We start from the raw sequence: 12,981 nt of genomic DNA, 5'->3' as shown, positions 1-12,981 counted from the left end.
CAGAGGTTCCACACCGACCGGCGGACGGACCGACGGATGGGATGCGAAGATTCTTCGTCCGTCTTCTTCTTCCTCCTCTAATCTTCCCAAATTATACCTCAAATATTCCTCTCTCTCTCTCTCTCTCCTGATGGTCAACCTGTTTCGAATCACGGAGAGAGATTAACTTGATTTGGACCCATTTTCACCTGCATAAAATCCACCTCCTCCTCCATTACACACATACATTGTAGATGGATACATGTTACGTGAATGTGTTGTTGTTTTGCTGCTGCTCCTGCTGCCCACGAACTAAATGCCATCATCATACCAGTAAAGAAAAAAGAGTAAAGAGTCGTCTTTATTTCCATCCAACAGCGTAAAGCACTCACTCCAGCAGGAGCAGCAGTGATATACGTAGCATAACCTGTCAACCAGACCCATCACTCTCAATCTCTCTCTTAATTATGCATGTCAATTTATGAGCCGGTTATTCAACAATAACTCGCACCAGCCTCATTTGGATTCCAGTAGGATCAACTTCTATTAAAGTAATTTGCAAAATCGAGTATCTTCATTCGATGGCTAAGTACTTATGCCTACGTAGTGCCCGGCCGATCAAAAGTGTCTAATAAGCAAGCTCTTAACGTGTATTTACTACTAGGCAAAGCCATGCATGATGGTATGAAAAATGTGCAAAAATTCTTTCCCAAACTCCTCGCAATCACAATCATCGTCGTCGTCATCATCATCATCATCAACATCATGGCGGAGAGAATTAGGCTATGCCATCAACAATTCTTCCCAGCACTTGATGAGCCTGATTGCACCCTCCTTTGATTCAGGTGGGGGGTCTCGTTGCACTGCAGCAGTGATCATCATTCGGCCCCAACAATCCACCAACAACGAAAGGACCATCCTCACTGATTTCCACATCTGAAATCTCTCTTTTACTCTTCAAGTCGTCTTCTTCTCGAGAAATCCCAAGCTATGATTATGGTCTAATGAAAGCTCCTTTTCGGTAAACTCAAACATTGAAACAAGACACTGATGCTGCTGCTGATGATGCTGCTCCCCATTGTCCACCTTTGTCTGTGGTGAAACCTACTCCAATTTGTCTACGCCGAGCCGATACACACCCCATCAACCGAAACCTCCTCAGAGATTTGTTGCAGGCAATTTTGGGAGATTCACACAAAGTACACCTTAAGGGTATCTTGGCAACTTGATGGATTTCCAGGATTCAGTTTGAAATAGATTTATGGATTTATTATACAACATGCGTTGAGCAGGCTTAAAATGAAAATCATACTCTTTAAAAATTCAATGCATCACTGTCCTCGTGTTATTACACGGAGTGCAGTCGTCATTAGCCGCAGCCTTAAATATGTTAAAAATCAAATTGCAATCAGAGCTCGAGAGAACATTACAATATTTTTGTGAGTACGGATAAACAGAGAATAAGGTCGCATTAGAGTTTTGTTTGTAACCTTTTACACATACTTAAATATGTTGAATATTAGCCTCAGAAAACTTATGACCCCACGGTTTACATGCCCCGGCAGAATTTACAGCTTCACAATCATATAACTACAGAAAATCACACCCCTTAAGCCCAACTTGAGAACTGGAATTGTTTTTATGAACCATCGAAACGGTTGGCAATTTGTTAATGTGATATTACAGCATTGTTGTGGCTTTTGTGCATGGCTCGAAAATATTTCTGCCGACTGAGCCAACCAACCGTGCAGTAGTCGCATAATAATAATCATAACCTAGCATTACTTGAATAAGACTGGGTCCAAATTTTAACACTGGCAAATAAAATGGCCTCATAATGCACATTTGCATATGCAAACATAGTATAAAATGAGACGATTCATTGTTCTTGCGTCGTCGGAATGTGCGAGTTAGAAAACGGCTTTTATACATAAGCTACAAATAAAACCTTAATGAACAATGTCGTTGAAAACATATTATGCAAATGCGTTAATTACTGTTGGTGTTAGATTTCCTCATTGAGAGGTTTCTCACAGTCGAAAAGTTGTCAGCTTCCTGTGCTATTTACCCAAGTAAACAACTTGGTAAGGGTAATCTTGAGCAGATCAGCTCGCACTGGGTCTGCCCCCACTCGGAAAAAGTGGCAGACGATTTGTTAAGAAACCAAATATGTAGATCACCAAATGCATGAAGATATATGTAGCTACGTTGAAAATATTAGTGAAAGTCGCAATTTAGTGGAGGGCATTTTTATAAAAATATGATTTATTAAGGCATCAAGCTTGGGTTAATTGTGGAGATCAGATTTCAATTTTGTGATGAGATGCTTATGTGCAAAGTGTGAAAGAAAGTATAATTTAAATTATACTTTCTTTTTTCTATGTTTTTAATCTCTGTATAATAATTAGCACATATTTATATATTTATCGTGAAATTATTACTATTTTTATTATTTAGATAGGCTTCAGTCCTAATTATTGAAATGCTGTGAAAAATCATAATGCACGAAGAGTTCTGATGTAGTGATGAAATAATGCTACGTCGAGGTAAATGATGAATGCAAGATTATTATGCCAAATAAATTACATGCAAAAACACAAAAGTGGCAAATACCATTGTAATTAAATTTAGCAGCTTGTAAGTAAAAGCATTTAATATACATCACATGAAATCTTTACATTGTCAAATACAATTTTTAAGACTAGGTTACAAACTAAAGAAAATTAAAACACTGTGACGCGTCCTTTGTCGTCTAAGGCGGCGATGAATCCTTTTTTGGGGAGGATGGCAACGTCGGTTGGGAGTTTGAGGTAGATGTTGGCCTTGGCGTGGGGGGGACTACCGATGACAGTGATCGTTCGAAGGAGGACTCCATTGGGGGCGACGACTCGGAGGGCGTTGTTTTTTGTGTCGGCCACAATCAGGTTCCCAGCTTCGTCGACTCCAAGTCCGGATGGGCGATAGAGGATTCCGGGTGAGATGAAGGGCCGCAAGGTCAGCTCGGAATCCTTGAATTGAAGCTGGTGGACTTGGTAGAGGTTGAAGTCCGAGACGTAGAGAGTGTCCCCCGTCAGGTTGAAGGCCAGTCCACGGGGACTAAAGTTGAACACCGACTTGAAATCCTTTCCTCCAGATTCAGTTACTCGAAACTCCCGAAGATAAGTCCCAGCCGCATCAAAGAACTGAATCCTGTGGTTACATGTGTCGCGACTGCAACTAGAAGTCCATCCGGAGAGACAGCCACTCCCCACGGATACAGGAACTCTCCAGCTAGTTCTCCTTTCCTCCCAAAAGTGGCCAAAAACGTGCCGTCCTTGGCGTTGAAGATCTGGACGCGGTGGTTGTCCTTATCCGAGACGAAGATCCGATCCAAGTGGACATCGTAGGCGAGAGCGGTGGGTCGGAAAAATTCTCCTGGTCCAGCACCAAGCCATCCAACGGTGAAATCCAGAACTCCATCCGGTTTGTAAATGATGAGCGTGTGGTTGAATCGGTCAGCGATCCAGAGTTGTTCCGTCTTGGTGTTGTAGCAGAGTCCCCACGGGGTAAACATGTTGCATGGTGCTTTGTAGGGAAGATCCCAGTGGACGATATTGGGCCGACGCTGGTAATTCTTGGAAATCATAATCTTGAGAGGAGAGCCACGGACGGGGCGTGTGGCACTGTGGTAGACATCGATGGTGTAGATTCCAGGGATGACGGGTCGAAAGGTGTAGAGATTCCCACTTCCGGAAATGGGTGTGTTGGTGTGAACGGGAAGCGCTACGTTATTGGGTCCCACGATGTTAATGGCCAAACGTTGAAGGTCCTCCTGAGTAGCTTCTTCCGGGGCGGTGAGCAGGAACATGGCGTCTTCCGAGGTCAGGAAGGACTGAAATGGCAGGACGAGGCTGATGTGATCCAACAACTTGGCATGAGCCGAGTAGTCCAGGAAGCGGGCCAGACCCACGGCTATTTTTGTCAGAAGGAGATCCAGAGTCGGTGAAGATGAGTCGGCCGTGTCATAGCCAAAATCCACAGAGGTATCTTCATCCGTGTTGTAGTGGGGCGGAAGGTCCAGAAGAGGCAAGTTGAGATGCATCCTGGCAGCAAGGATCCCCAATTTGTAGTCTTCAAGGCAGCAGGAAGGTCCAGTCCACAAGGCAAGGAGGTCCAGGCAGAGGAGGCAAGGTGAGATTCCGGGGAGTCCAGGCAGCAGGTCCAGTGAAGGTGTTGTCCGGTCGAGGTCCTCCAGAAGTGTGGATGCTGAGTGGGGTGGACGGAGCCCTTTTATTCTCCTCCTCTCACTCATTCGCAAGCACAAAACCCGACCTCCGCGACCCAATTCCGCGATCCAACCCCACCACCGATCTCCGCGATCTGACATCGCAACTCAACTACGCGATCCAACCCCACCGTCAAACTCCAGCACCCAACTCCACGATCCAACTCCGGGATCTAACTTCAGCACCCAACTCTGCGACCATGCGGCCCCTTTAAGAGCACTTATTTGCGGTACCTGATAAATACTCAAATATGAATGTCACCCGTATATCTCTTTTTTGCCCCCGTTTCGCAGTCATGCCATGGTCAATTCAATGAATGTCTTTATACCGACGTGCAATCACGTGTAAAGCTTTTATTAAACATCATATTCAATACACATGAATAACAACGGAATAAGCTATAATTAATTAATTAATGAGTATATAAAATTCTACGAGACACAATCAATATCAATTTCGTTACACTTTCTGCTCTTTTCCTTTCTCTCGTGCCGTAAAAATTTCTCTGGTTCACTTGCGTACATTACAACATTTGCAGCGGTACAATGCAAGGCTCAAACACTATTCAGAGTAATTATTTATCGAGAGTGAATTGGATATGGTTATGGATGACAGATAAATTCTTACTTTACTTTTGTAGAGGTGTGCTAAGTATGTGGCAAGGCATTTTTAACCAATTTTATACACAACCACCTCCTCCCACCCACCATTTCACTCCAGAAGTAATGCAGAGTGGAATATAATAATGCTCAAATTTCAATATTATTATGCTGCACTTCACCCACACCACACATTTTAGAATACGATTACAGTTATGGCTAAAATCTGTCATAAACTATCAGGCACACATAGTTTGCAATCGAGCAAGCACTACCAAATTCCGTGAATTTCCAAATTCCGAAAGTTTTCATAAATTTATTCAGTTTTGTGCATGATTGAATAAATTTTGGTAACTTTTCTACACCCAATTTATCTGGTAGTGCTGACTCTCCAACAAGTTTTAAGGGGAGACGAACGGGGGACGAAGTAAATATTGCAGAGTAACAATAGCGATGAAATACTTGAGAGATCAGGGTCAAAAGCTGTTGCTGCCGGGTAAATATAGTCCTTAAATTGACTGATGGATTATGTAAGATGAAAACAAGTTAGTTAAAACGGGCCAAGTATAATTTTCGGGGGTATATGTACCAACAAGCTACCGAGACGAGGTTATTACTGGATTGGACAGTTGAATTGATGCGGAGAAAGCTATCATTATTATTTAAAAGGTGATTAAAACTTGTCATTTTTAACAACCATCATTTCCTAGTGCCTGGTGTATCACTAAACTTATCGCTCACAGAATATATTTGACTGAGGTCAATTTCAGTAGGCTATTATTACTTAACTTCGAGCTACGATTTATTGATAAGGAGTGATTTTTAAAAAATGGAATGTTTTGAATTCGGGATATTTTTGGTCGTCTCAATTATTTCAGGATTTTTCTATCCGATGTGGTTGATGTTGCTGCTGGTGTTGGAGTTGAGGTTTTTGTGATGTTTGTTTATTTTTATTATTTTTGCACGACATTGCATATTGATTCCGTCTCGCTTGCAGTTGCCGTAATTTTTTCAGGTTTAACAATGTAACGTCGTCGCTGGGTTTAAGTCGTAGTGCCATCAAGTAACTTTGTTCGGCTTCGTGGTACTTTCCATTCACGTGAAGAATTGCTCCGAGGTTCATGTGAGCTCGAGCCTCCTAATTATAAACACAAGGACACATTTTTACATCGTATTTTTTGCGAATTTTCACCAAAAAGTTAAGTGTCATGTTAAATTGTGTACCTGTGATCGAAGGGCAACGGCTTTCTCGTAGTACACTTCGGCTTCTTTGTTATTGCCAGACTGTCGTAGAGCATTTGCAGCACCAACCACGATATCGTAATCATTTGGAGACAACGTTGCCGCCGTGACGTAAGCCGTCGCTGCTTCCGCGTGCCGACCTTGCACTGCTAGAAATTGACCTGAACACCAAAATGAATCAAATGATATGATACTTTGTGTGAGACCACTTATTCATAACAATTGGAGGTATGACACATACCATAATGATGATAAACTGATGAGTCTTGTGGGGCAATTTTCTTTGCCCTCCTGAACCACCTTTCCGCTTCCAAAAGTCTCGTTTTCTAAATATCAAAAGCAGGGATTCAGATGTGTCACAACATTATCCAAAAATTAGGAGAAAAAAATAATGTAAATTGGTTACATTTCTGGCCAACATTTTCCCATATGTCAAATGAGCAGGGACGTGATCCGGCTTAGTTTTCAACGCTTGCAAAAACCAACCTTCTGCCTCAGTTATTTCCCCAATTCGAAACAACGCTTCTCCGATTGCATTGTAAACGCTCTATGTAAAAAAAATAATTGATTATTATCTTCAATTGAGGATCTAACGAAATAAATGTGCACCCACCTGTTTCTGTTCATAATCTGAGGGCATGATCCTCACTGCTTGACGATACACGTTGACCGCAGCTTTTGGAGCATCCTCAATTTCTATCAATAGTTTCCCAAATCGCAACAAGGCAGAAACTTTGGCTTCAACGTGTGTCCTCAGGTCCTTCACTCCTTCGTCGTGAAGATTAAAGCATTTTCGGTACATGTCCATCGCTTGGTTGATTCTTCCAAGTCTGGTCAATAGTTGTCCCGCGTTGACATAGGCGGCTGAAAAAATTGTTATTTTTTAAAATGTCGTTGAATAGTTTTGATATTGTTAAAAATTCAACTTAATGAAAATATGAGTATCTCACAGGCAAGTTGTTGACGAACGTGGATTGCAGTGCGATATGATGACAGAGCATCTTCTACTTTTCCTTGGCGTTCCAGAACTAGCCCTCTGCAAACAATGATAAATCATTTATATAAATAAATAAAGCCACGATTTATTTTAAAATTGGACACATTTTTTAATTACAAGTTATAATGCACTTCTGCCATATTTGGTCGGAATCGAAGTGCTTGACGATAAGCTTCCTCTGCTTCGATAACCCTGCCTTGACTGTTTAAAACATTTCCCAAATTTCCCCAAGATTTCGGTGGATTTACAGCAATTCCAGCTCGATATAACCTCCCCTCATCTTTCCAGTCTTCGTTTCTTCTTATCGTCCCGAGTGACATCATGACCACGGAGGCAATAAAGGCAGAGACGAGCATAGCTTTGAGGATGGATCCTCCCCTTTTCACATGCTCGCTTCTGGTGTACAACTGGGAAAACCCGTGCCCCACGAGGATGCAAAACCCCACGGAGGGAAAGTACAACACTCTTTCTGCCACTGCAAAAAGCAAACAAAAACAAGATTCAATTTACAGAACTGTCATGAAATGCATAATCATATGAAAAAGTAATGCAAAACGCATTCACATTTTAAAAAACACTTGTATGAAAAGGACCTTTTCTTAGTAAGTAAATGTGATTTTTTGTTACTTACCTACGAAACCCACGTACAAAAATATATTGGATGCGGGAAGAAACGGGAGCACCAAAAATGCCAATTGTAGCAACAAGGCTCCATGTTCCAGTGATCCTGAGGAGGAGTGCCACACAGGTCCTGACCAACTCTTGTGTGTTGTATGTCTTTGTGGAGAGACTGACTGGCTGGAACCTCTCCCACCACTTGATGATGGTCCACCATTTTTTGGACTCCCCAAAATCACCCCATTTCTAAAAGTCGTCTTAGAGATGGGCGTCGAAAGGGTGGTGTGCTGATGAGGCGACGCTTGTTGTATGTGATGACCACCATTGGTTATCGAGGCGCCACCACCACCACTGCCGTTTTTCTGCCCGTCTTCAAACTGGCATGGAATTACGATTGAATTATTGTTGCTGCACTTTTGATTCGCGATACTGAATCGGCATATTTTGCACGAGATTTTTATAGGACTAGGTTTAAAATCTATATCTGGTGTGAGGGAAGCATTAATTTTGAGAGCACTTTGGTAAATTCTGCGAAAGAGTGACACGTAAAACACAAGAGTCAAACAGTTTCTGGGGTCGCTGAGTTTTTCTATTCTGGAAACTGCATCCATAGACCAGTCATAGCTGAGAGGGTGGGGATAGAGGAGCAGGAAAAGGTTAAAAACTGGAAGGAAGAGAAATGTCATGATTCGCACCCACACGCTGGGATGGTGAGCCGTGGGGTTATCTGCTTTCGCGAACTGTGGCGTAGACAATCCTCCCATCACGCTCAGTCTTAAGTTAAACAAGGCCACGAATGAGAGACCCAGCAGAATAACACTTGTACTGCAGTCCAACTCTCGAAAAGTTATTTGTTTGGCCTGGAACAAAAGTTAGTCAGGTGTGATATAAGGACATCTTGAAAATATGTGACCAAAGCAGTATAAGCGTAAAAAACAACCATATTTTTCAAAGGTACATACCTGATTTCGACGATAGCGAATCAGGGAGAGGATAATGTCATAAGTTGCACATATGAAGATGACCATGATCCCGGTCTCCTTGCACAACATTGCCACTGCCGCGAGAAAAATAGATATCACGAAGTAAGCCAGGGTTGGAAAGTGAAGAAACGACAAACTACTCGATATGCCCATGCTTCCATTCTTCCTCTGCGCTGAACCACCACCACCAGTGACCTCACCGCACTGACAAACGGTGGGAGTGGTGGCGAAGGTTTTGTGCCTGTTTCTACTCTTAACATGGGAGGTGTAGACGAGGAAGGAGGAAAGAGCAAAGGCAGTGGCAGCCACGTCCGCACGACCCACGACCCCCGCAACGGCTTCCGTGTGGATGGGATGCGTCGCAAAGAGGATAGACGCCACCAAGAGGGCCATGTTCTGACTAGACGTCCAGGAGTGATGACCGTCGTCATCGTGGGCATGAAGGTTGATGCTACTGCTGCGGTCGGACAAGCTGAACACGACCCGGGCAACCCGTACGAAAAGCCAGGTTGCGAGGGAGTGGAGGAGAACGTTGGTGAGGTGATAAGACCATGGATTGAAGCCTGAGAAGCAACGATTCACTCGGAAGGAGAGGATTGTGAGGGGGCGGAAAGACTTGTGGGACCCGGAGTGAGATAATGGTGTCCCCCAAAAATCATCTTTCCAGATCTCCTGCCAAGGCGTCTCTTGTTGTAAAACGTCTTTGTTGGTAAGTATTGCACGACTGAAAGGATCAAGTGAAAATCTAGTCAGACTTTTTTTTAGACGTGGTCTAAAAAAAACTGTACATGCTACATAAGTGTGCCGAAGAAGTCACTAAATACGTATTTCTATTGGTCATGATTTCATTAATACAGCCTAAATTACATGATCAATACATGAACTATTTATGAACACATGTACACAAACCAGTCAAAATGCCATCACCATTCCACCTGGTTCCACTAATTACAATTATCCAAATATTTACCGAATATGTGTGCCGACTAGATTTATGAAAGTGTAATTACCTGTCATCATACACGAATCCTGCGTTGAGAGTATTCAGATAAACACAGAATGCGAGGGAAGCACTGAGCAGAGCTATCCAGTCCACATACTTGGATTGGAAATTGGTAAACGTCACATTATGAACGACCACCATCATTCTGAAGGAGAAAAAAAGTCACGAAAGTGCGTGGGAGAGTGGAATGCTAATTTTCCTTTAATTTTTTGCCCAAGGTGCCACGCGAGAGAGTGGTGGGACACTTGGGGTTGGAGGTGATAAGAGGGCACTTCTTCTCTCCAGCTCCATTGGGGACACGAGTGAGGAAGGGTTCTTTTTTGCACTCACTTTCCTTCCACTCTTGGACTGAATTATGATGGGAGGTATACAGGGTTGGCTGCCTATGTTGTCCTCACCACCACCATCACCACCACCACCACTTAGGACGAGAAGAAGGAGACGACGAAGAGAGACAATAAAGTGAATTTTTGTGGAAGAAAGTGGTGAAAGTGCAAGTGTGTGCAAATGCAGGAGTTGTGGATGTCGCCCATCTCACAGCCGCTCTCCATCGATCCGACTGAATTTCTTTTCCCCCAGAAAACGGGTAGAGACTCCGATTCTGCTCTCACCCACCACCACCTTCAACCCGCTTCTCGTACCCGACCCTTCCCTTCGACTCCCTTGTTCCCACTTTTCCATACCACTCTCACTCTCACTCACTCACTCTCTTCAGTACCCGGGGAGGAAGCTCTGGCTCAAATAACCATTCTCATTTTCGATACGGACATCGTGTGTGTGTGTGCTTGCATCATCACCACCACAATGCCAGCCTCGCTTGTTTTTTTATGGGGGCACTCAACAGCCATATGTACCACTGCTCCCTTGTCCTCATCCGACTCCCTTCCACCACCCTTGCGAAATATTTACCCGGCCGCCGTTGGTACCTTTCTCGCATTGCGACCCTATTTCATCATCATCAAATTTGTGCAGGGTTCGATTTCATGAATGGACCCTAACGATTACATAATATGTATGTGCACATGTCGTCGAGTCAAGCTGTCACCAGGCCCTTATTTTGTAGTTTCATGCGTTGAAATGGTGGGAGGACACGACATATGGACGCATTCCCTGAAAAAGAACAATTTCTCGGTGGAAACCCGAGTTGGTTGGTTGATGAAACTTTGACATAATAAGAACAGACGGACCAACTTCTTTTGTTTTCTCCCAGAATCGTATCACAGTTGCAAAAGTACATACACGAGGAATCCACCGCCGTAGAAGAACCACCATGGGCCATCATCTCCTTCTAATGCCTTTGGGATTACAACTTACCAACCAACTGGCACTATGGTCCATTATGTTCTCTCTTCTTCTCTCCAACCATCCAAATCCTTTCCTTTTCCTCCAGAGGAATATTTTATTTTTGCCATTTCCAAAGCAGCCCACGATACAAAATGGGAGAAAGGAAGGCGAGAGGGAATTTACACCAAATTTGCTCTGCATATGTTCCCGTGAAAGGAATGGAAAGTAGTAAATAATGTTTGGTTGGAGGAAAGCGGCAGCATGGTCGAGAGTGTAAAAGTGTTGCAGTAACTCAAGTAAATCCATCCATAGCATTGCATTGAGCTTTCCATTCACGATTTTTCCATCCATTTGTTATCTCTCGCCTTGTGTACCTCTCACTCGACTTTCTGGACTTTCCTCTCCGCATGTCCTGCCTCCAGGAATGTGCTCTCGTGTGTTGAGTAAGTGAACACTAAAAATCATTTCGTTTCGCACGAAAGATTTTACTTATGGAATCACCAGCCAAGCATCCAGCCAACTGAACCACCTGATGCAGCAGCAGCTTTCTTTCCTTCTTTCTCCCCTCGTGGTGAAGAATCTGCATCACAAAAGCCAACCACCACCACTTCGCCTTCTCATTTCGCATTCAAAGTTCAAAAATATTGCGTATGGTAATTGAACCACTTTGGAGATGAATTTAACCTATGAATACATTAAAATTAAATCTCCTCGAGCCTCTCGTCGTCTCCTAGTGGAAAGAAGAAGGGGGCTTGTTTATTGTTACAAAAGCTTCCCATCAGCCAGACTTCCCATGGAGTCGGGAATGTAACAACTCCTCCGACTTATGCAATTTCAAAGATTGTGCAACCCGCGACTGTTGTGGTATTAGTTAGGATGCACACAAACGGCATGTCTGTGATTAGTTAAACCATCAAAGTAATTGGGGTGGCGGTGAGGAATAAGTAATTTATAGGTTTCGATAAAGCTTGCTGGTCTGCTCATAAGGAATACATTTTTTTCCCTCATTTCCAGATCTGTCTGGCTGGCATGATGCACGTTATTGAACAACATGGAGCACTAACTAATGGTGAAAAAAGAGAGGCGCTTGTTCGGAGAAAGTCGAGTGGTAAAGTCAAAACCAGAAGAGACAGGTTTCCAGGCAAAGAATGAGCCACCACTGAGAGGCTCGAGGCTTCTTTCTCTTTTCTACTTTCGCTAGGCCAGCTGCTGCTGGTGCTGGTATGTATAATACTAATTACGCTAAAAGCCACCAGACCAGGAGCAGCTTGCAGTTGAGGAAATCGCAGCAAACACCAGGTCGTCCGTCCGTTCGGAAAAGTAGTGGCGTTTCAAACGGATAGATAGTTGAGAAGTTGACTGACTTCTCTCCTAATGCATTATTTGCTCGAGTAAAACAAATTGGAAAGAACAACATCCCTCTCCGCTTTCTCCCTCTGTCCAGTTCAAGGCAGGTTTCATAATCTCAATTAGGTATTCAAATAAGCTAATTGCGAATGCCAGAAGTAGATATACCTGGTCGTCGTCGTGTGGCAAGGATGTCAGGCGAGTCAGACAGACAGACAACGTCCCCAGGGAGGAAAGTACAACAGCTCCACCAGCAGAGAATCCATCCATCCATCCCATTTGCATTAGAGTTACGGAATTATTCATTTCTGTTTGGTTTTCTGCTTTGTGCTCCGCCGAATTCTGAATTCATAGTGTCCAACATTGGGATGAAACATATACATAAATATGAAGCAGCAGATGATATGATGATGATGGAGATCAACTTCTTTCAACTGGAAGAATTTCGCAAGAGGTTAGTTTCATACTGCGGCTGGAGAGAGAAAGAGGAAAAAATATGCATGGTTGTTTTTGCGAGGATGAGTTTTGCCTCTCTGTGTGTGCCCACTTTTATACTTTGTTTACTCGATACAAATATTGAGAGCCCTTCATTTCTCTTATAAAATATGAATATCAATCTCATCTCTCCTCCCTCGCGCTGCCTACGACTAGATACTTCTGAACT

General features: G+C 43.3%; 1 protein-coding gene across 1 annotated transcript; it reads right to left on the bottom strand.

The window, feature by feature from the left end:
• Nucleotides 1-4,582: 4,582 nt before the first annotated feature.
• LOC110851065 (protein O-mannosyl-transferase TMTC2) lies at nucleotides 4,583-10,230 on the bottom strand. The gene is made up of 10 exons (XM_035853089.1): nucleotides 9,694-10,230; nucleotides 8,663-9,407; nucleotides 7,714-8,560; nucleotides 7,200-7,557; nucleotides 7,036-7,121; nucleotides 6,699-6,949; nucleotides 6,492-6,632; nucleotides 6,327-6,411; nucleotides 6,068-6,246; nucleotides 4,583-5,981 (listed from the first exon to the last, which is right to left on the bottom strand). The coding sequence occupies exons 1-10, from the start codon at nucleotides 9,828-9,830 to the stop codon at nucleotides 5,718-5,720; spliced, it is 3,093 nt and encodes a 1,030-aa protein (XP_035708982.1). The 5' UTR covers nucleotides 9,831-10,230; the 3' UTR covers nucleotides 4,583-5,717.
• Nucleotides 10,231-12,981: the final 2,751 nt, after the last annotated feature.

Source organism: Folsomia candida, unplaced genomic scaffold (assembly GCF_002217175.1).
Source record: "Folsomia candida strain VU population unplaced genomic scaffold, ASM221717v1 Fcan01_Sc006, whole genome shotgun sequence".
Taxonomy (NCBI): Eukaryota; Metazoa; Arthropoda; class Collembola; order Entomobryomorpha; family Isotomidae; genus Folsomia; species Folsomia candida.
This window is presented reverse-complemented; position numbering and strand designations above follow the sequence as displayed.

Bases quoted from the DNA above. Each gene is read 5' to 3' on its own strand.
- LOC110851065 (XM_035853089.1), bottom strand. From the start codon at position 9,830: ATGATGGTGGTCGTTCATAATGTGACGTTTACCAATTTCCAATCCAAG. The intron at 6,950-7,035 runs GTGAGATACTCA...CAATTTTTTCAG, and splicing joins CGTTCGTCAACAACTTGCCT to CCGCCTATGTCAACGCGGGA. The intron at 5,982-6,067 runs GTACACAATTTA...GTTTATAATTAG, and splicing joins CCGTTGCCCTTCGATCACAG to GAGGCTCGAGCTCACATGAA.